Source organism: Ptychodera flava, chromosome 14 (assembly GCF_041260155.1).
Source record: "Ptychodera flava strain L36383 chromosome 14, AS_Pfla_20210202, whole genome shotgun sequence".
NCBI classification, from domain to species: Eukaryota; Metazoa; Hemichordata; class Enteropneusta; family Ptychoderidae; genus Ptychodera; species Ptychodera flava.
The window spans coordinates 6,000,790-6,024,715 of NC_091941.1; the positions used below are offsets into that span (position 1 = coordinate 6,000,790).

Genomic DNA, 23,926 nt, shown 5'->3' on the forward strand with positions numbered 1-23,926 from the left:
TCGGAATCGAATTTGTTAAAATATCTTGTTTTATCATAGAAAAACCGTCGTGGTGTTTTTCTGGAGATTTCCATTCCTTGGTGACATACTTTTTGATCATGAAAAGGTGGACACATTGCATTGAAAGAATCAAGAGGTAGATAGGGGTATCTCGTCATCAAAAATTGTTTGAAAACTGCGGAGTCGGAAATTTTTCAAGCAAAGGTGTCAAAGGTTATACTATTTCAAGCAATATGATGCAAAGGTCTTCATTTTTCAACACAGCGTCTTTTCAACACGTCTTGCGTGGGAGTGTCAAGAAATATGCACAATATTTAAAAACAGCATTTTCTTGAGCTGTATGCATTTTTTGACATGAAACTTTCTTGAATTATGATCACATCATGGTAACTGACACACTCGTCACTGTGTTTCCATCCTAACAAGGGTTAAACCCATTTTCTTTCCGGAAGTAGGAGTGGTAGAATCAATGATTTGGAAACAATTCATACTGACGAAACATTTCCTGTCTATTGATATGCTAACATTGTATTTATGGTCAACAGGCAGGTCTTGGCAAAAAAGTTGACATGGTTAATACATTTATAAATAGTGACCTAGGGAGTTATTAGGGTAAAGAATGGAGTACCTAGTGTGTGAAAGTGAAAGAATGAATAGAGAGAGAGAGAGAGAGAGAGAGAGAGAGAGATGGCCAGTTAGTTTTTAATCTAACACATTAACATTGAGGTAAAGGTAATCATTAAAAATCATATCACAAAACATGTTTATCAAAAATTATTTATAAAAAAAGTACACACGTAGAAGATGACAGGAAAGAATATGTGACCTAGCTTCTGTGACCACAATGGTGGTGGATCTCATAGAACATGATCTAAAAATCTTTGGTAGAAGATATCTACAGGCAATACTAGTTAATTCTGTCTTATACCAACTAAATAAATGTATTCTAAATGTAAACTTGATTCTTTCCACCAAGGTCATTGCAGTGTTCCATATGCAGGTAAGCTTTTCAACTTCTTAAAACCATGTTTTTGGTCACAACTTGCCCATTTTTTGAATGGCATGATTTGGATCTACACATTGGGAAATGGGGTTAAAGTGAAAGATGAACTCAATATCACAGTCCCTCCAACAATTGTGTTACAATGATTTGTCAGTCAGTGTAAGACCTATTTGAAATCAACAACATCCTTGGCGTTGGTAATGAAATTTTATAACACTTTATTTCTGATATTAATTCGGTACAAATCAGTGCAATTAAATGTGCTATTTTTTTTTACAATTTCAGCAACTTTATTTTAATCACAAACAAACATCAACTTTGTAAACACTATATAAACTTTGCTTTCTTAATTTTTGTAAATGATCAAAGCCAGTGAAAGAAGCATGAACGAGAAACTTCATCTATATGTAATAGAACATGAAGACCTATTTTTTACAGTGACAAATTCTCTAAACAGATTTCGCATATACAGTGAACAAGGCACAAATTTTCATGACTGGCAGTAAAATCTAGTAGCATTCCTGAACGAAAGGTAATCTGAAAATATACCACAAAACTCAAAAACTTGGCCCAGCTCTCTAAAATTACTAGAGGTATACAGTGCACTACAGAGATCACAACACACTGAGGAGTAAAACAGTTTGTCACCATCACTATTAACTCGTCAAGATTGAGTTCAATGTCTAACCCAGGACTTTGCATGTCAATTATGCATGCATACATGGTAAATTCAATTCTTGGAAACTACGTTGCATTGGTAGTCCAGAAGTTGCAGTACATTTCAACATTGTTTTACAAACATCAAATGTAATCAGATGTGTTTATACTGCACAAAATGAAAGTGTAAAGAACGACAATATGAAAAGTCCCAGAACCTTAGCTATAGAATCCCCATCAGTTGTGTCCTATACCCTGCTTCTAATGCCTCTGTGAGACAATGCACCTGATAAAAGCTCACCTTGACTAAGAATGCACCTCTTTAACAAGAAGTAAATTTTCTCCACTTTGAGCATTTTCTGGATTAATTGATACATACTCAGCAACAAGTTTGCTTTGTAATTTCTTCAAATTTGTCACAGAAGAAATACCTAAATTATCTTAGAGACTCTCTCATTTCTGAATTATCATCTGTACTGTTTCTGTATTTTCATTACTGATTCAGATACAATCCTCATGTTTCCTTCAAAAACATTGAAAAATTCACGACTGATCTGTTGGATACTTCAATACATCCTTAGGAGAGTATGGCATAACTTTGAGTCAAAGACATTTCAGGACCATCAAACCAGCAGGAGCACAAACTCACAGTCTAGCAGGAAGCATAAAACTCAACAGTCTTTTTTGAATCAATGCATGAAGGCAAAAAGTTTACAGAACATATGAACAACAAGATCAAGCTGAACAATTGTAAAAACTCAGAACTGAGCTGTTTCATAAATTTTAAATGTGGATCTAATCGCCCATTGTTATTGTTGCAGAGCCTGAACTATCACATATGGCAATGCCAAGTATGAGCAACACAACACATTTTCTGGGAACAGAAAACTTCTGATTACAAATTTTGATTTGAAAAGCTGGCAGTTTCACTAATGTGAAGACAATCACAAGAAGAAGACAATCACAGTGAAGTCTTGACCAGAATACATGACAAAGCAGGAGAGGAAATTATTTTCTACATTTTGAGTGATGAACACTAGAGAGAATTCCATGTCTTGAAAGGTTATGCAGTGTAAATGTGACACGTCCATCATATGGACTTTATATACTGTGCTGTCATTTCAAGACGTATTAGCGCTGAGCTGTGTGGAAAGTGTATACATCAAAACTACAATAAACACCACTGTTAAGTGTCTAATGCTGAATATATAATTCTATGATGTAAAATATACTATTGACTATTTCAGGTATCAATGATCTACAATGCTGAATACTGATGTTCGATGGCTATTCTGACTAGAGATTCTGCTCTAGTGTAAAATTGGCACGTTGGCAATTCAAATACTGGTAATTTTTTCACTGTATGTTTCTTGGTGTCTCTGTTTCATCTCCATGATTCATCTTCCTTTCTGACATATCAAAGAGTTTCCCATTTGCTGATGGTGGCTGGGCCCTTGGTGGCGTAGTCTTCCCTGGTGACACACATCTGACTGAATGCGTTCAGACTTGACAGAATACAAGCACCAAGGTAGGCTGCATGGTACCTCTCAGCTGATGCATGAATCTGCAGGATAAAAATATCCAAACTGTTTAAAAAGACATTCTAATCCATGATCATCAGCTTTTACTTTCCCTTTCACATCTGTACTGCATTAGCTAGGCAAGCATACATTTCAAAATGTGTAAAACTGGTAATGACGCTGTATTTTGGTGACTCATTATTATTGTCTGTATTCTTCCTCGTACTGTCTTCGTCAAACAATCAAATACATTTCGTTCATAATTCTTTGGCAATACCAGGACGGAACATTTAGTACTGCTCAAATTTTAAACATTTACAGCACTTAATAGGACAAAATACAAGCTATCATAATATATAACCTAGTATATTCCAAAAACGTTTTACAACTTACTTCATTTGAAATTGTGAAAAGGTTAATTTTGGTACAAGATACAGACCTAGACATATCGTTAGATTTCACATTGATATGGGCAAAACAAGAGCAATTTCATTTGTGACCTCTTTCAAAGGAATTTACAGCAAAACATGGAAATGTATTTCATCTTTTGCATAAACTTGTTTCACATTTTACAAGAACTGATAATTATCACATGATTTTGACTATGGAACAAATGTTTTAGAAGCAAAAAGGAAATCAGAGACACTGGTATAGGGACCACCACTATTATGTAAAAACATGTACTGAAAGATTATCAAATAAAATGAAAAAACAAATAACATGTTTTGGGCTGATCACTTGACTTAAATAAACAAAGTTGACTTATCTAGAAGAGCAGTCATATTGTCACATATGATATACTGTTATATCAAACACTGTAATTTAACACTCTGATTTCCTTATAAGAAGTCGATCCCTCAACAATTCCATCTATTTGTGGTAGCTCTATTTCCTGTTCTGTCTTTGCTATCAGTTTTCAGTCTCAAAGGCAGACACAGAGTTATGTACCTGAATGACCAGGGATTTAGGAAACAACTTGACCAGCTCTGCTTGCAGTCTCTCAGGCAAACCTTGGGTTAATGTAACTCCCCCACTAAGATAGATACTCCTACAATATGAATGAACAAAATGATAGAGTTAAGCAATTAAAATATATCTTAACCTTGTGTAAGCCTGGCAACAAAGTGACAAAATATTTTACACAGCCCTGCTGGTTTTATCAAAACATTTAAACAGCTTCAGATTGATACATTGATGTTTTCTTTCATACTTGCATTATAGATATGTCATTTTAAGACAAAAAAGTCTGCATAGTAATAATAATAATAATAATATTTTTATTGCTTGCTTGTAAATATAGGATTTACATCACATTTGTGGCAATAAAAGTGTGATACAAAAATAAGTTAAAATTTTCTTCAATAAAGATAAAGTATTACAGTATAATAATAGTAGCTAATAATAAATATAACTAGGTATTTCTTTGTTTATATAAAGTAAAAATATAATCTGCAAGTTGTTCATTAAAAGATAACTCTTGTTTTGTTAGTAGAGAAATAAGCTGATTTTCAGTATTGTCATTTGGGAAATTGATTTTACTGAAAAAGTTCTTTCTTTGGACTTTGTATTTCTGACAGACTAATAAAAAGTGTGTTTCATCTTCAATACTGTTGGTGTTACACTGATTGCAGTATCTTTCAGTAATTGGGGTTTTTGGAACAGTGTGTCTCCCTTTTTCAATTGCTAGATCATGATTGCTAATGCGAAGTTTGGTGAGCAATTTTCTTTTCTCACCTTGCAACTGTGTTAAGTAGGGTTCTAATCTAAAATTACGTTTTATTTTGGCATACATTCTTAGTTTACTATTTTCATCAGTGATCAACTTTTTCCAAAAGACTTCATAATTGTTTGTTAAATTTGTTTTCATTAAACCAGTTATAACTTTGTGGTGTTTAAGTGATGGAGCTTTATCAAGGAGAAAGTCCATTCCATTGTCTTTAATTAAAGCACTTAAACAGTTAAACCAGGATCTATTGTTAGTGTTGTTTACCATTTGCTCCAGAAAAGCTTCTTTAGCAAGATTACAATGTGGCAGTTGTACGATATGAAGCCAGTATTTAACAATATTAAGTTTGATCTCAAGTAGAAGTGGGAATTGTCCTAGTTCACCCCTCACAGCGGCATTACAAGCTTGTCTATTACACTGTAAAATGTTCTTACAAAATTTGAGGTGAGTTTTTTCAATTGCTGATTTATCCCACTTCTTGTAATCCATGAAATCTTGTCCCCAAATCTCTGAGCCATACAGTAAAACAGGTTTAATGAAAACATTGAATAGATGTAGGGAAAATTTTATCTTTTTGTTGTGCAATAAAACCCTTTTTAAACTATACAAAGATTTTGCTGCTTTATCAGCCAAATTTGTAATTGTGTCACTAAAACTACCGTTTGATTTAATTGTCAGTCCTAAGTATGTATAGCTCTTAACAGATTTGATGCATGTACTCTACCATAGTACATGCATCAAATCATAGTACATGCATAGTAGAGAGTCTACAGAACCAGATTCAATCATTAATTTTGGTGAATAACAGCTACATTCATCACAGAGAGAATACTTTTACCCATTTACTCTGCAATGATCAAGATTGGTCACAGAAAATAAATCATGAGTGATTTAATTAATGTTGTTGTCTGAGAAAATTATGGCACAGATGCTTATCTCATCACTTGTAAGTCATGGAGTGAATAGCCATGTACTGCATTCAATTAATTTCCTGTACAATTGATCTCTCACAAGTCCCCCTCCTGCCCTGGACAATTTCAGCTTTAATAGTGTAGCCTGGTTGCAGGTTTCTCTACACACTTTGGCTTGACTTAGCCAGACCATGGATGGCACATCACTATAGGATAGTGATTAGAAGCTTTGTAGGAGACCAGGGGCTGTGAGTGAGTCCAGCGGTATAAATTCAGAATTGGTTTAATAGTATCAGCAAAAGACAAAAAATTCAATGAAACAATTTCATCAAATGAATGAATGATTAAAGCATGTAAAGTACTAGCCTGCACATCTGTCTTCTGACATCAATACTACACGTCTGTACAGCTTTGTGGATCAGTTTGGGAAGTCCCACGTTGTCAACACCCCACATGCCGGGATTGAACAAGCCCTCACAGCAACGGAAACGGGCGCTGTCAAAAGTCATACTCCTGAAGAGAGAGAACACGGAAAGAAAACATTTTACTTGGGTTTTTCCCTGCTTGGGTTTCCCCCTTAGATAAAACACTTCTCACACATAAAGGAAATTCAGTTAAGATGCACATAGATGATAGGTTCCACTATTTCCTTTGTATAAATATTTGCCTAGTTCCGGCAGTTTTGATGGAAGCAAACTTATCTGCATATCCTGCTCCTGGTTGAGGAAATGTTTCAAAAGTTGTTTGAAAACTACAGAACAAATCCTGTATTCTGCTTTTTTCTTTAGTGTATACATTCAAATACTGTGAATAGACTTTTTGGCTACTCTTGAAACTGAAAATCAACAATCTCTTTCATTCTTCTGCACAAAGAAATACTAAAATATTCACATACACTATATGTTTGTTAAAAATAACATTTATGTGAATAGGCTTAATTTCACGAAAATGATCTGTGAACTTGCCTACAAAGGTAAAATTTTTTTAAAATTTCCAGATTATTTTTGAGAAAATCACAAATTAGTTTTCAAACTTTAATACAAAGTTGATAACAATTACTGTACAAAACTTTGGAAGATATTATCGTGATCTGAAAATTTATCCTTAGTTGCCTTGCACCTGAAAAGGTCATCAATATTGACCCTTTCACTTGATCTTTTGTGGAGGGACTCTTATCTTACTTTGTTTGATCTGGAAGGTCATATGGCTCTAAGTCAACTGTAGCGGTGAATAACCCTGCATCCTGGCCACACTGACTCATCTCAGCATCGAAATCCTGTGCAACATAACAGACCTGCAGTGAAACAGACAAAGAGGAATGTCGTAAAACAACACTACTGAACAGCACATACATGTAAACTTTGTAAAGCTACCCATGTATGAAAAAGGATATACAGTGTAACTGAAGTCTTGGCACAGACATAAAGTAAGCCAATAGTCGCCTGTGAGACATTTATACATTCTTCAATTGGTATCAATGTGACATAATGCACAGCGCTGGAATTGTAAACATTTCAAGAATGACAACAGAGAAAACAGCTTTTCTTGGCAATGACTTGACTAGGTGTGGTTTTATCATTTGTTATTTACTCTGAAAATCTGTCCTTACTTAACTCTTTATTATCTGTGACTTTTGGTGTATTGCAGCATTTTTGTTGTCTGTAAAATACAGTTTATCATTCTCCCAAAATCATAAAGAAATTTCTTATATTGAACTTGTACACACAGCCTACGCGTGTCAAACATCCAATGTCGTGGTTGAAAACATAAGATTCATTTCTCAACAATGACACTGCACAAAGGCTACAAGGCTAATACATTGAATTTCTGCATAGTTTTTTGAAAAGAAGAAAAAGTAATTTTTAGAACAGAATAATGAAAATACTATGGAAAGTTACAGCTACTGTCCTTTTAACATTTTGTATAGAACTTTTCATCTATGTGTAATATGTTCATAATTAAATTGTTCCTTAAAGGAATGAATGGGTGGACCAGTACATAAATTAAGTAATAGGTGTGGCGATAGTTAACTGATTACATTCACAAAGGATGCCTTCTTGTCACAGACTTATTTCCTTGTTCTAACATTTTCACTATTACCTGATACCCTGTAGCTGTCGACATTTCACATTCAATTATGTTGAGATCTTATCATATCATTGACATAATGATAAACTAAACTGACTTGAAGTAAAACTTGGTGTGGAAATATGGCACAATAATTTCACCTCCAGCATTGTGTATTCTCATGTTTCTGATGAGAGGGAAATTAGCTAAAATATGTTTATACTGAGCAAAATTCTTTACATGAGATGTGAGTATGAGTAAAGCTACAAGTATTTCCCCAAGGAACTGTTGAAATAATGCCAACAGATCTCTTCAATCTTTCAGCTTCCGGGACGTTTACATGAAGCTGCCAAGTGGCTTTGTTTTTCCAGAGGCTCAACTCCACATTTGCCCTCTCAAATTGATTTTGGTGTCAAAATATTTTGCTGACATTCTACCTCCTTTGGTTCATCTGATACATCATCACACAATATTTCATGTAACTGCAAACTCTTGATCTGTCCGCTGATTCAGGCATAAAATATATAACGATATTTTCATATTGGAACTAAAACCAGTGCATGCTTTATAAATTCACAAGGTCACATAAGGTCAACAAACACACAGAATAGAGCTCATCTCAGTTACAATGTTTTTAAACTACATGTAGTGTTCTGTGTTATTACATACTTAAACTACTGGGTAACTCAAATCTCTTCCCCTTATATAGCCATCAATATGTGGTACAACCCTGTCGTTTTCATTGGCTCGTTCAGACTTTTGTACAAGACGGTTGGGGTGACAGTCCAGACATTAAAAATGATATTTCATTACAATGACATGAGAGGGATGTATTGGTGTCGAACAAATAATGGTGTGAATAAACTTACTTTTTCTTTGAGGAATCTTGGAATGAATGTTTCAGCCTGTGTGGAATACCTGTAAATAAATAATTACACATGTCTGAGCATTACAGCTGAAGAAATTCTTTCTTTTGCACATCAAGACATTTTTATTAGTCCACAGTTAAAAATAAACATTTCATCATCTGTTTGAAATAAAAAGCAGTTCAGTGAGTCAGCTCTAGTTGCTTATTAAATACAACCCTGGGAGCAAATTCGACTTTAATGAATGACAAATGAGAGCATAGAAACTGACCAGACGACAGAGGACATCTAATGGTGTCAACGAACTGTAGACTCATGTGAAATGAAATCCTCCTTAAGGGTATATTTGTAACATTAGAACTCACTTGTAGCTTTTGTATCCAGATTCTGTGAGTAATCTATTGAGATGATCAGAACTTTCTCTGCCTCCATAGTACAGTCTACTCACTCCACCTTCCAACACAAAGCCATCAACTACAGGCACTACATTGATATGCTCACCCACATCAACTGTTACGAAAAGAAAAAACAAACAAATAAATAAATAAATAAATACGTAAATAAATACACAACACAACAACCTTAAAGCACAGATCATGTTTTGTGACAATGTCATGAATGCTCTTTTGGATGATTATATTTCTTATTGCCATTCCAAGGCACGGCTCCATCTCAGTAAATTGTGGAGAATTTTCATGGTCAATTTTCTCATGAATATGACATTTCCATGCAACAATGTCAGTTTCACTAGGCTCTGGCTTGGCCTTGTCATCTCCCCAGGTCTTGTTACATACCAGGACTATTTTACTGATTTGCATATTACATATTAGAAACTAAAGACACATGATTCATGTGAGATAACTTGATATTTAGGTATGTTGCTTTGTTATTATTTGCAGCGAAAGTGTTTACTTTATTGATGCCAAACTGCACTACTGCTAAAATTTATCCTTGTGCTGAATTTGTTTGTTATTTTTACACTAACTGTCTGACCTCTGTCCTGTTATCACATTATTTCACAATTTCAGTAACTCAGTGGGACACTGTCTACAGAACTGTCTGACTTATTGGCCATAACAAGCCAGAAAAGAATCAAACTAGTATTAAAGCAACATATTGAATACAGTAACACTGAAAACAGACGAGCCATTAGGCAAAAAAAAATAAATTGTGCTGTTCCGATAACATGGTTTTTAAAAAAAGGGTAGGTAGGTCGCAGGAATTTCTTTTTTCCAAAATATTTTTATTTGTAAATATGCACTTTTCAGGGGTTCAGTGCGGTCAAACACTGGCCACAACATTTCCAGAAAAATGTATCTTACATATAAAAGGAAAAAAAAAACATCAAAGACATCCTCATTCAAGCGAAAATCAAAATGCCAAGTAACGAATGCGTGATTTTATGGGTTTTTCTTTCTTTTTTTTTACTTTTTGTGTTTACCTAGCTCCAAAAAGTTTAGTGTCGGCAGGTAAAACATAGGGTACGTTGGGTTATCAGAACAGCACAATTTTTTGTTCAGCCTTAGCTTGCATTGCACAGACTACATGTATGAAATCAAATCAATGAATTCATAGGAAGATGCTAGAACCACAACATTGTATGGTATGAACACTAAAATAAACTAGGTATTTTCTTTCGATATTCTTCCTTGAAAAGAATTCAAAAAATTTGGAATGACTTCATAGAATGACAGCATTACATTTGAAAGCCTCCATCTGATAAATCTGCTTTTCTGCAAGGAAGTACTTTTAAAATGCATAGTGATTTACAGTCTGCGTTCTTTCTGTCTGTCTTTTTCTGTAATTTATTACTGTAAACTATGCTCTTAAGTACCAACTGCATGAAATGTGGAGGAGGTAAAACAACATATCTTAATATTTACATAATACTTACCAATGACACCTGTGGTTGTGTTGTAGGAATACAATGCGAATATTGACTGTTCCTGGATGTAAATACCAGCAACGTCAAAATGGTTGAAGAGAACATCAGCAAACCTCACCTGGAATTTAAAATCAAAATCATTTAAATTTTGTTTTCAATATCTCTTTTGGCATTCAAGGGCATATTAGGTGAGAGAACAGTTTGTTGGTTTTTTTGAAAGACTTCATTGCAAAGTCCGACTCTGATTAGCAAAGTTAGACATACTGAAAGTTAGTTGGTATGTCTATATTAGGCATGTCTGTATGCTGTCTAAATGACGAACAGTCCGGGTTATGTCCATAGAGAGGATATTACGATTAACCAATCAGCGAACCTGCCGCCGCTAACGTCATGAATAATTAACCATGCAAACCTTGGCTCGTACATTGCAACGAGTTTGGAACTTTTCGGCTTGATTTCGCCCTTTATTTTTAGCACTGGGTAGTTTTTACATGTAGACGTTACGCACAATGTTCAGTGCGGCCGAGATGGTGACCGACACAAGTGGTTAGTACATTGAAAATCACTTATTTGGATGAATTTTCTGGCCGGGTACGGCTCCTAGAAATCAGCATTTGACCCTTGTAAATCTACAGTAAGTTATTTGTCGCCAAATATCGCCTACTTTTGGTCAAATTTCAATTTAACCTTGCCATCTGCAGTATGGAGAATGTTTCAAGCTTTGCAAAGATGGGTCAACTGTTTTAGTCGGTCATCGGAGCACGATGGAGCACGATTTTTTCGATCACCATGCATTTCCCGGTACGATCGACCCTTCGCTCAGAAAAACGCGCCGGATCAATCTCCGAGAAGTTAACCAAAAGCTGGAAAAGAGAACGAAAAACGTCCAATAACTCTTTGTGGAATATGGTCAAGGGTTAAGAAACTCAGAAAACTATTCTTGAAGAAATCTTACAATTTTTAACACCGTAGAACGTCGCCTATCGACTGGAGCGAAGATACTTCCGGGTAGCCAACAGTCTCACTCGATCGGTGGATCTGTCAGGTCGTATCGCGATCTGAACAAAGTGAACCAACGTAACCTTTGACCCTTGTTACATATACAGTACGTGATTGGTTCTTGCATTAATTCCATTACATATACGGTACGCCATTGGCTCTACCCTACTATCCTCTATATGGACATAACCCGGACTGACGAAGAAAGGGGTATTTATATCAAATTATGAGAAACAAATTCCTATTTTGGAAGATCAATGAGTATGTAATATTTTGTCCATTTTGCCAATTTGTAAACTTTCTTTTTTCAATCTTATCTTTTCCTACACATACTTCCTGCCAGAATTACATCTCATTGAGTCTTGCAAAGCTCTGCATCTTTTCATCATTGATTTTTCCTCTATTCACAATCATGAGAATACATTTTTTTTCAGGTTTTTATTCATACCTTTCCTTCAAGACCTAGGTTCCTGTGAGTTACCACGACAACAGTGTACTGGGTTGGATTAATAGCCAGTTCTTCAAATACTTTTTCAAATACATCAGTGATGGCAGCCATGTTGAGACCCAACTGTAAGGAATGCAGGGTTGATAGAGACATGTCAACAGTTTGGAAATTTCACAGACTGCTGCAAGTATTGCAAATACTTATGTAAGATACGGCTGCCACATTTACTGTGCAAAGAATTCTGAAAGCAGGCAATGGTTCTAAACATCACAATTTATTACACATTAACAGAGAGACACCACTTCACTATGGTACAACTATAATAATAGTATTGTACGTCAGATTCATCACATCCACTTCAGTCAATGTATATTATCTTATTTTGTGTGCGACATACTGAAATACAAAGTCTGAATTATAAAACACTTTTTCACTGATTTACTGGAAAGAAAGAAGGCTTCTACTATATAAACACTTTTACTTCTCCCAAAACAAGACATGATGATTTTCTTTCATAGGTAGGCATATTTATTACAGAATTAAAAACTATCTACTGTTGATTGACCAATCAGAGTGCTCAATTCAGGGTGTTTTATCTACTCGTAAAGCCTTGGTCACCAAATTCCAGAAACGAATGACAGCGCCGTAGTAAAGCACTGTCCAATCAAAAGTGAACATGTCATATTCTGTAGACATCTGGTACGTTTTAATATTCAAATTTGGTAACACAGCGGAAACCAGCTGCAACACAAAATCTGCTGTGGTACAAACATAAACTAATGTGCCCTAGGGCATTTATAGGATGTTCCATTACATTGGAAGGCTATTTCACAAAATCTGCTGTGGTACAAACATAAACTAATGTGCCCTAGGGCATTTATAGGATGTTCCATTACATCGGAAGGCTATTTCACAAATAAAAGTTTTAATTCATATCCTAAACATGTTACATTGACAAAGGGGACGGTTGACGTAAACACATTGAAAACGAAAATATATCAGTTAGGGGCGATAGTTTTTAAGTCGGATAAAACCCTCGTACTTGGGCTCTTCTGGTATATAAAGTCCAACCCTACAATAAAATGTCTCGGCCTGCGGCCTCGACATTTTATCGTTGGGTTGGACTTTATATACCAGAAGAGCCCTCGTACTCGGGCTTTATCCTATACATACACTTGTGACAAGACTTCTGCAGGAAACTAGGGATTACACAGTAGGGAGAGTGTTTGCAGATAAAGAACTACTGAGGAACTGGACAAAGTGGCTACAAATTTGAATGTGCAATAACCCAATGTGCAACTCATGTATTCCCATCACTTACCCGGTCCATTTTCATGGAGTGTCTGATTGGAAAGCTGAGCTGGCATTTTTCCCTGACTTCCGGTGGCAGTGCCTCAAAACCATAATATTTCTTGCTTTCATCTTTTTTATCAGTGGCACAGATTGTTGGAAAGAAGAGTTGAGGTGCTGTGACTGCCTGTTCTGATTCGATGTCTGGCAGAATGCCAGCACGCACTGAACAAGTACCAATGTCTACAATTACTATAGACTGCAGAGAAGATAAAAAAAATTCATGCTATTTCAGGAATCAATTTTCACATAGCTGATAATCTTAAGTCTAAGCTAATGACAGCGTTACATTTCCCGATGACATAGTCAGGAACTTTCAGCTGGGAAAATTCCTCTGTTTCTGTAAGAAGTACTGATGCCTTTCCATGAGCAAAGACTTCAATTGTTGAAAATTTTACATGTTTTATTCACAATTTAGGTAAAAGGTTTTTACTAAAGCGTACTCAGCATTTATTAAAGAATTTCACACAGTAAACTCCTTTCATTTTATTTTTGTGGTCCAAGTACATGTAGTGTCCTATATTTATATTGTAAATACTTAAATTTTATTTTAAAAATCTGAAAAGTTCATTTCAGATGGGACATGATTTCTTTCATCACATATGTAATAATATTGTTGTGAATTTGAAGTCACATGAGAGAAACAAGCATTTGTTCAATAACTGAAACAGTGCAGCCAGTTTTGTAAATAGCCCTGTCAGTAATACAATTTTCTAAATTTAGTTAACCTAATTATGGTACCCGTTGCTGTTCAACATTCACAGCAGTTTTTTATGCATGGGAAAACCTTAACTATATGTACTTGTGTAATGGTTATTGAATTTTCTGTGCTACTTGAGAATTCATTGAACTACTTTATAAAATAGGCATTTTTTTATTTTATGTCTCAGTATTATTGATTTCCTATGGCATTATAACTGCATTTGTGTTTTGTCACTGCCAGTCTGTGTATGTATGCAGAGCATTGACTTGTCACTGCCAGTCTGTGTATGTGTGCAGAGCATTGACGTGTTGGTATCTCAGAGACAATTGGACAAGCCATTACAGAGTTTTCAATACTGATTATGATGATGAAGTTAGAGTAGGTTCCCAGACAAGGACCAGCTATTTCAGTATAACCTTGTATCACTAATGTCTTTGCAATGCTACTTGTTTGCCTTAATTGAATGTTGCAAACACAAAGACCTTCAGCTGATGAACATAGAGCTTTCCATTATTTCCCATTATATATACGCTCTAATGAAATGGAAATTTGGTTTACATAATACCTTTTATTAATTTCCTGTGCTAATCAAAATGAACTCATACAGGTATATAGTCATTTCCTGCCATAATAATATTGTTTCCTGACACAAAATCAATATAGTTGCACCCAAAGAACAGTATGGCCCAAGTGGGCAGAACCTGAAACTTGCAAGCTTTAAAATGTTCTAGTCCTTGGACTGTTGACCTGACACGTGTAATGTCATCTGCGTTGTCCACAGTAAATGTAATGGATCACCTCTGACCTTTCAATTGCTGACCCTTCACCTCTCATGTACAATAACCATTGTTTTCAAGGCAATAGCACAGCTAGGACAACTTTTATCTTGTTTGCTGTGTAAGGTTCAGACACTGACACCCTATACTAGTTTTGAAAGCCCCATCTTCACTGCAATGCCACACAGTGGGTCCATGAAAAAAGACTGAAAAAGCCTGGATTAAATTTCTGATCAAGTACTCTTAATTGAAGCTGAGACTTTCTGATTAAATTTCAAACTTCAAAGCTGCGGCTAATCATTCTAATCCTTATGCCTTTCAAAACACTCTGTGTTGACAACTATGAAGCAGTACTGATATGGCGTAATTAATTAAGAGTAAAAAATTAATTTGCTTGATGGGAAACACAGATGCTGTGGATTAATTAATCAACACACGGTGATTAATCAGCAAAGTTGTATGTCATCCATTTTGACATCGTGCCTGACACAATTAATTCACCTACCAGTAAATCCTCTATTTTGCTCAACTGACTGGTAGGTGGAGCAATTCACAACAAACAGATAGGTCAATCAAAGTCCCACTTGACTGATACTTGAGACTTTGTGGGTTGCAAAGTTCAGAATAGTATTCAATTTAGGCCACAGTTTCCTGTCATCTTATAATCTTAAAGCAAATTAAGAGCAATGAAATCAGCCGATTTGTAAACTTAATATCATTGCTTGATATTTTCTGCCACTTATCAAGCTCACTCTCTCTCTTTCTCTCTCTTATGTAATATTTCATCATAACTGTATAAACTATCCTATTTATGATGCTATTTGTGTTATTCAAACCATGGAATAGGGTAATCATTCAAAGTTGCGGTAATACTTTTTTTATTACCTCCGTGAAAATAAATTTCACTTTTTTATAAGTCTGCTCAAGTTCCAACTTGTTTGATGATACGTCTACAATGTAACTACATTACAAAGGACTACTTTCCCAATTCTGATGCAATATTTGGATGATTTTACAAAACAATTAGCAGTTCTAGCTTTTATTTTCAACAACTGCATCTCACTATTTTGGTTCTTATTCAAACAAATCTGATGATCATCATAAACAAAGTACAAGACAGCCATCATTAGTGGTGTTCAGGTATTAAACACTACCTCTATAACAGAAAATTACTTCACATGCAATAGTCAAAATTGTGAACTATCAGTTAATATAGTCACATATAATTTAAAGTGGGCACTGTTGTAAATTTTGGTTATGAAAATATTTGAAATTGCATTCTACTGTTACTTATCTAGCAAACAATTCTCATAAAAGTGTTCAGTGTGACCATTAACACAAAAATTACCAGCGTTCTTGTTGTTTTTCATATGGAAATTCAATAGTGTTCATATTATTTCAGATTTTTTAAAATGAAGTCATGAAAAGTAACATTAGAACCGTTGGATGATATAAGAATTTTGTTCATTTTTTAGTGAATTATCTACCAAACTATGGAATCTGAAAATGTAAAAAGATAGGGAAGCAAAATATTTTCAGCCCCCCCCCCCCATATGCAGAACAAAACCTTCAAGTCCCCCCTTCTACTACCCCCAGAATTTTCAAATCCCCCCTGAATTCCTCCAGTCCCCCTCCCCTCACCAGCATTTGTGAATACAGCCTACTCATTCATAGGATCAGTATGCTTTTTCATAAGAAATTTCAATGTAGCACCTAACCCCCGCAGAACAAACCCCATAGTTACAAGAACATCAAACTGAACCATCACTTTTTACAACCTGGCAAAATTTCACACAATTATGCATGAACCAACTCCACATGCAGATCAGCACTCTACATTGTGTTGCATTTGTCTATGTCTATATAATGTCTGTGCCTCCAGGCCAGTTAACAGCGTTACCTAACTCATATCACTTATTTACCTTGGATGCTGTATTTGTTGGTTTCCAGTCTCCCTCCCTAGCCTCGGCAATCAAAGCCACTTTCCAGTCTTCTATCTCAGCAGTACTTCCAAACTTCAGCAGAATCAGTCGCCCTTTCTGTGATAGAACACAAAAGACAAATGAAAATAATCAAACTGCATTGCTTGTTTCTGAAGTGAAATAACAGCCATATGCCCTCTTATGATATCATTCTTTAACTTCTGTAGCTCTTACTGACAATTCAAAGTTTATTTAAGAATTTTCATTTCTTGGAGATTTCTAAAACTCTTCTTGAAAGACAACCATTCAGGCTTTCAAATTTGCATTGATTTCAAAACGAGAAAGATTTGCAATAAAAGCTTCAAATTTGAGCAAGAACATTATCCTCTGGGATAAATTGATCTCCAACATGGTGTGAAATTGTTCACAATGTACATGTACTGTGAACACGCTGGTATGTGTGAATTACGGGTAACCAAATTTTTAGACATTAAATTTGAATCAGTAGCAGCAGAAAATGTGACAAACATTTTATTTTTATTTGTCCCATAAGACAAAACCCCAGGACAAAACACTGCATGCTATCTCATGATGATAATGAAGAAACAAATTTCTGATTTTTTTCAATGATAGTATGTAGTCTGGTTACGCTATACATTCAGCTATTGTATGCAATAGGGAATGTCCTTCTATCTTTTATTCACTGAGATTGTATTACGCAAATCACTTCCAACAATATCACAGGAATTGCTGAGACAGCTCTCCTGCCAGTGGGTTACTGTCACACTGTATGGTGTACTGGCATTCACTGAGTGGCATGAATCAACAGCACTCTATGAGATGATGAAGGTGACCACCATAGGAGTTTTATATTGATAGATACCAAGTCAAGGGCCAGAAGCTACCTGATTATTTCATGGATCATTTAGCTGAAGACAGAAGTTTTGTTCGAAGGTTTGAGACCGATACTGATTGACAATTGAAGTGTAAATAGGTGTAATGCAAAGGCAATTATTCAGGTTGACAGCGAATAGGTGAGATTCACATCAGCTAGGCTCACCCACAGCAGTTCAAAATATTTCAAAGGAAAATTCTCATAGATTCCCATATCATTGTACGCTTCCATGGAACTCAGCAGTCAGCATTTAGAATATGCTATGGCTACAATGATCACATCCTTTTAGATGATAACTTTAATCAAATAGCATTTCAAGATTTCATACTACCCTTCCAAACTTTCCATGTCAAAAGATCTGTTCCAAATCAGCACTGCCATCAGTACAGCTCCAGATAAACTAAACGTGATCATTTAAACTTCATAGAAAATTATGCGGCAAAACATATTAAGTACACATAATCATGAATTTTAGAGAACTCAAAGCCAGTAGTCACATAATGTTGGGATTTTCAATACATCTGAAACCCAGTAAAGTTTATTTCTAGAAATTTACGATGGAGAATCTTGAATATTTCTGTACTTTATTACTCTACTTATAGACATTAGTTCCAATCCACTGTCTATGCCCTACTTTATATGTTGCACATGTTTGGTGACACTCATGAACATTCAACATAAAGGCCCATTCCTGAACTCTTGAAACCATATGTTAGCAGCTCTCTACATATGGTGATCCAAGCATGTCTTTGCACATTGTGTACATTGCAAAGGAAAGCACTTGGAGATCAGAAGATTCCTTCTTCACAGAATGCCAACAGCAAACTAGCTGAACAGTTCATTGTATTGTTGTTCACTTCTGCTTTGATGAGCATTCTGGTCATGCACAGAAACAACCAGTCAGTCTGTCTTCAGCCATGATACAATGAACACCTTTCCAGGGCTGGGCTTGACCTCAGTGAACTCTTGCATCAAAGCGGCTTTTCAGCCTGTCTGAAACTCCTTTGATCCGTTGAACTTTGCCATTGTTCACAACGTATAAATCACACTCCTCTGTAATGATAATGTGCTGACAAAAATACAAATATTCCCAACAAATGTATGAGCCTGTTCTTACCTCATCTCTGATTTCCAAAGTTTTGTTGCCAGAGTCAGTGATAGTGCTTCCCATCAATTGGACAAAACCAATGGGTTTCTTCTTTTGGTTGTCCTGAAAAAAGTGACCAATCGATAAAGTTAATGGTTGAGCATTATGGCTGAACACAAATCCACCATTGTACTGCCACTGCACTAGAGTGTATATCTTAAAAAGTACTCTTCTTCAATATGAGTGTAAAATCACAATGCATTATCAAATGAACCCTAAAGTGAACTCTGTAATGAATGCATGTAGTTCACGATGACAACACAGGCATAGTTGTTTAAAACACACACTGACGCACTCAAGACCTATCCTATACATGAAACACCACTACTCCCATTGAGTATCAGGTGACAGTTAATGACCTGTGGTGACCTTAAACTTCAGTGTAAACAACCATGAAAGTGGTAAAGATACCCTGCAGAGAAAAGTACATATGGAAACTCTGAAAACACTTAAACTTTACTGTTGTGTAAGGTCAACAGTGGAGCAGAGGCAAGCATTTTAGAAAATTGTTTTATTTGTTAAGACCACCATGGTATTTTTTTGACCAAACTTGTTCACAACTGCTGTTGATGTTGTAGGAATTCCTCCTGCGAATATTTGAATCTAGCACAGAAAGTTATTTTTGGAACTTGGTTTTAAAACTGAAAACTTAAGTTTCTAAAACATCAAAAAGGGTTTATTTGTAATGTCAAAACTGAACATGATATAGTAGAAATATTGATGCTGACCTTGAAACAGAGAAAGAAAATTTCTGAAATGAAATCCTTCAAATGTTTCATCACTTGATGTGTTCTTTGGTGTTCTCCGTTTACCATGATAACATGTTTATTTTTGGCTGTTTGTGTTCAATGAAGGCCAGCTTTCAAAAATAGACGAGTTAATCTTTCTATTGTTGGATATCCTTGGAAAGCTAAGAAGCAAATCAATGAAATGGTGCACTACCTCATAATAGAACAAATTGCCTTCTTTGGCTCTGAAATATCTCCTTTTCCATCCTTTCATCAGGGTTGCCTTGCTTTGCCCGATGGGCAACTTTTCAATGTAGCCTTCCATACGGCATGTGCCTATACTACCATCATCACTACCTTGTGGCAGTTCCTGTGTCTGGCAGTACAGCTCTTTCACAAGTGGAGTCTGTTAGAGAAAAGGATAAAACATGATTTTTGGTTAATCTGCCGTGCGGAATGGATGAAACTTCCCAAGTTGTTCAGTCTGATAGATTAAATTTTAAATTTAAATATCAGGTGATTTATGCCTTCATTTATCATAGCAAAACGATATTAGGGTATTATTTTTTCTACATGGGTCAATTGCCAACATGGGTTTAATTCAATTTTTATTTCGATATTTTCAACTTTGAAGTTTTTTGAGAGGAATGCATTTTGTAATGACATCTCTTTGGTAATAAATACTATAAGGCCATACTTAGGTTTTAGATTTCCATTGACATATTCAGTTACTATGTATTAAATGGAATTCATGGATGGACAACGATTGAGACATATAACACTTACATTAATGAATGACAAAAATATCCCTAAGGATTTCTAGAATTTCCTTTGTGATCCCAATCTATTGCTGAATTCTTTTTCTAAGTCCCTACAATCCCTTTATTATGTTATTTCATCTATGATGATTGATAGCTATGCATTTTAATGAGTATTCTGTCTATAGCATGTTTCAATGGTCATCTCAAGTAAAATGATACTATGCTATCTGGTTACACCCTCAACTCCGCTCAAACTCTGCCTGGTATCATGCAGGCATGAGCTCTAGTCCCACAAACTAGTGTAAACATTTAACGTGTGATTCAACATTATGGATTGGCTTAATCATTAGCAATGGACATACTGCATTATCCTGGAAATGTCTGAATATCATTAACGCCATGCTGACATGAAATAGTTGCACATACAGTATGACCAGATATTTTGTAACTAGGATTTCCTATTTTTTATCGAGGTTCTCTAACCAAACTTAACATTGTTTACTTATTGCTGTCATCTTTTACTGAAGGTTTATTTGAACATGTTGAAGAGATAAGAAAAAAGAAACATGTTGGCAAAGATCTACTCAACTTTTAGTCGGATTAATTTTCTGATGAATCGTCACTGGAATTGTCAGTCTTCACATATTAATCAATTAACTTGCTATTCATTAATGTTCTGTCCTAGCTCAGAATCTACCAACGTTGCAGAACAGCTTAGTTAAATTTAACTGCATATCTGATAAATATAGAGTGGGTCTGTTGATTTTGTAACAGAGGAAGCCCAGATGCTGCACAGAAACAGTTGTAATCAAACAGTTACTGGAATAATGATATGCAATCGGCCAAGCATTCAATACTAAGAAGAGCATAGCCTGGAATGGAATTAAAAAAGACTTACTGGGTCCCATTGTTTAACTCGCTCTTTGGCACTGAAGTCAATTGGAATGCCACCTTCCTGCAGGTTTGCTTTATCAAACACCATTGATCCATCATATTTGTAAACACTTTTCCGATTGTCCTCGTCTTCATTTTCCATGTTATTTGGGACAAAGTCATTCTGACTGGTGCCGCCGCTTGCCTGGTTTAGATAGAGCTGGTCGGCATTCATATCAAAGGATGGAACCCATTCACTCTGTGGTGTGACAGCATCTGCATTGTCCAAATCATCATAATTGTTATTCGGTTGAAAGTCATCATCAGTGTTGTCCCTTGCTGTTTGGTTCATGTACAGTTGTTGACTGTCAAGTTCAAAAGATGGAGTCCAATCGTCTTGTGATTGTGTTTCAAAAGATGGTATCCACTCGGCTTGTTGTGACTGTGGTTGTTGTTCTCGCTGTGTCTTCTCTTTCTCAGGCTTAGCCACATTAGCTGATAATACCACTTTTGTTGAGGTAGCAAACTTTGGTTCAGGCTTAGTCTTTTCCAAGTCAGGTGCATATGCTGCTGCTGTTCCAGTTTGTCCATTCTCTGTCGTTGACATTTCTGTTGGGAAAGCGTCCGCTCCATTGTGTGGTGGTTTAGGTTTCGGTGTGAATACAATTTTGGTCTGAGTCTTGTATCGTTTAGTGTCATCATTAGAATTTTCAACTCCATTTGTGCTGAGTTGCGAAAATCCCTTCCACAATTCGTCTCCAATCTCAGCCATGGTAACTGATTGAAATGTGTCTTTTCAGCTTCTGAAATCAGTAATCCCTTGATGGAAGTCAGGCGCCACTTGATATAATCACTCCTTTTTCATCTATTACACACCCACTTAGACAGGTCTAGGCTCAGACTCAGAGAGGGTCACACAACATCACCTTGAAAGGAAGCAAAACAAGCTTTGTGTCATTTATACCAATTACTCTTCCACAACATTTCTTTACATTATCATTTATGCTGACGTTTTTACCTTGAAATTTCACCTTGGATTTTAATACTTTCTCTCTGTAAACTGTGAATTTTCTTGAGCATAGAATGGCAACACGTGTAAAGGACAACTGACAGTCAAATCAAAACTGTACACATACCATGTTTACTAAAAGTAATGGCCGGGCGATTGATGGCAACGGTGTATAAGCTTGACACTTGGCAATAATATGTCAATGCAAGAAAATATGAAAGTGAGTAGATGTCTAAAACCCTGTGATAACAGGACGTAAACCTACCCTGATTGAATAAAATATATAGTACCTGCGTAACTTGCTATATAAACCGGGGTCCTAGATCCCGAGTTGGCAAACTTTGACAGCATCAGATTCACAGACAGTTTAGTAGGGTTTCTCTATTGTCTATGGGATTTATATTCAATGTTAAAGTGCACGGAAGTCGTACGAGTCAACGTCGGACTGACATATTACTAATTCAGCGACGTTTTCCGGTAAAAATGGTCCAAAGAATTTTGTGGTTTGAAGCCTAGGGGTTGAGGAGGCACCATATGGCAATCCCCGTCTGCCGAGCCGAAAATAACCGCGCTCGTTCATATCATTCACTGACAGTGGTAATCGTGAGATCACTTGCTCGACCGGTGTCGCGATGGTTCCTTGTGTTGTGAAGTTGTCACAGATCGGACGTCTAGTCTTTTGTGACACCATCGAACCCCGATTCCTAGAAACAACACTGTCGCAGACAAAATACAAATAGTCTGACTTTCGTTCATAAAAGACCCTGCTCCTTGTCATGTAAAAGTTAGTACACCGCAACTTGTTGAACGAAGCCATATGCGTGAAGCCCACACAAACGAGCTGTGTATGGGACTATGCTAGATCTCGCGGCGGGAACCTGACTTACAGAGAAAAGTTCAGTTTGGACTTGAGGTATACAGTGATATATAGATAGAAATAAAAGTAACAAACTTACAGAAGAAACTACTTACGAGAAGCCAGACACAAAAGGACACGCGAATACACTCTACTTCTTCGCGGTACACTCATGACTAATGACACTGACGTCGTGCTCAGTTTTGCCCAGAAGAAAATCTCACAAAAGCTGGCTGTAGAGGGCGTTAACGATTTTACAAACACTGCCGAAAGACAAACACTCGTGCAGCATGCAGTGACCCGATCGGGCCGACCCACCCTTCCGGACCTCGCCCATTTAATTCATACTGTCCTCCCAGTTCACACTATTCAGCTGACAGTTATTCGTGGTCGGGGTATTTTCTTACATCTCTAACTGCGAGAGAGTTCACTCAAAAGTACATCCTCCTTTTTTACCCAGGGTACCAACCAACGCATGGTCATGTTCGTGAAGTTAGACCATCTGGATACTTTACATGACACATGTGACATGTTCATTTCACTGAGCAACGATTAACGAATTAACAGCTTCCTCAGTACAGTTGTACTTCAGAGCCAATGAAGCCCATTTAATTTTGTATTCCTAATTGAATGTGAAGACTTCAGATAAGTGAAGACAGGAAACAATGCTTTGAAAAATTGGGCAATGAAGAGAATGAAAGTAAACTTCATCCCTTGATTTTTAGTGGTGCATGTATAATTCTTTCTCAATATTTCAGTCTTTGAAGAAGCATCACTCCAATACAGACTAGTGCAGATGCCTGAAAATTCCCTTGTTCTGTGTA

At 36.1% G+C, this 23,926-nt stretch overlaps 1 protein-coding gene across 2 annotated transcripts; it reads right to left on the minus strand.

Annotated features, from left to right (window-relative positions):
• Positions 1 to 1,204: 1,204 nt before the first annotated feature.
• LOC139149092 (uncharacterized) lies at positions 1,205 to 23,357 on the minus strand. 2 transcript variants are annotated; one of them, XM_070720642.1, is made up of 14 exons: positions 23,219 to 23,357; positions 21,263 to 22,163; positions 19,818 to 20,009; positions 18,846 to 18,938; positions 16,834 to 16,950; positions 13,404 to 13,631; positions 12,083 to 12,205; positions 10,645 to 10,753; positions 9,116 to 9,260; positions 8,754 to 8,802; positions 6,999 to 7,111; positions 6,184 to 6,330; positions 4,129 to 4,228; positions 1,205 to 3,224 (listed from the first exon to the last, which is right to left on the minus strand). In XM_070720642.1, the coding sequence occupies exons 2-14, from the start codon at positions 22,007 to 22,009 to the stop codon at positions 3,078 to 3,080; spliced, it is 2,310 nt and encodes a 769-aa protein (XP_070576743.1). In that variant the 5' UTR covers positions 22,010 to 22,163; positions 23,219 to 23,357; the 3' UTR covers positions 1,205 to 3,077. The 2 variants fall into 2 exon arrangements, with proteins under 2 accessions (XP_070576743.1, XP_070576744.1); XM_070720643.1 differs by having other exon boundaries at positions 23,203 to 23,335.
• Positions 23,358 to 23,926: the final 569 nt, after the last annotated feature.

Excerpts from the sequence above, each read along its gene's own strand:
- LOC139149092 (XM_070720642.1), bottom strand. The coding sequence starts at position 22,009 with ATGGCTGAGATTGGAGACGAATTGTGGAAGGGATTTTCGCAACTCAGC. Across the intron at positions 18,939-19,817 it reads GCAATTTGTTCTATTATGAG|GACAACCAAAAGAAGAAACC; the intron begins GTAGTGCACCAT and ends CACTTTTTTCAG. Across the intron at positions 13,632-16,833 it reads CAACAAATACAGCATCCAAG|TCTATAGTAATTGTAGACAT; the intron begins GTAAATAAGTGA and ends TCTTCTCTGCAG.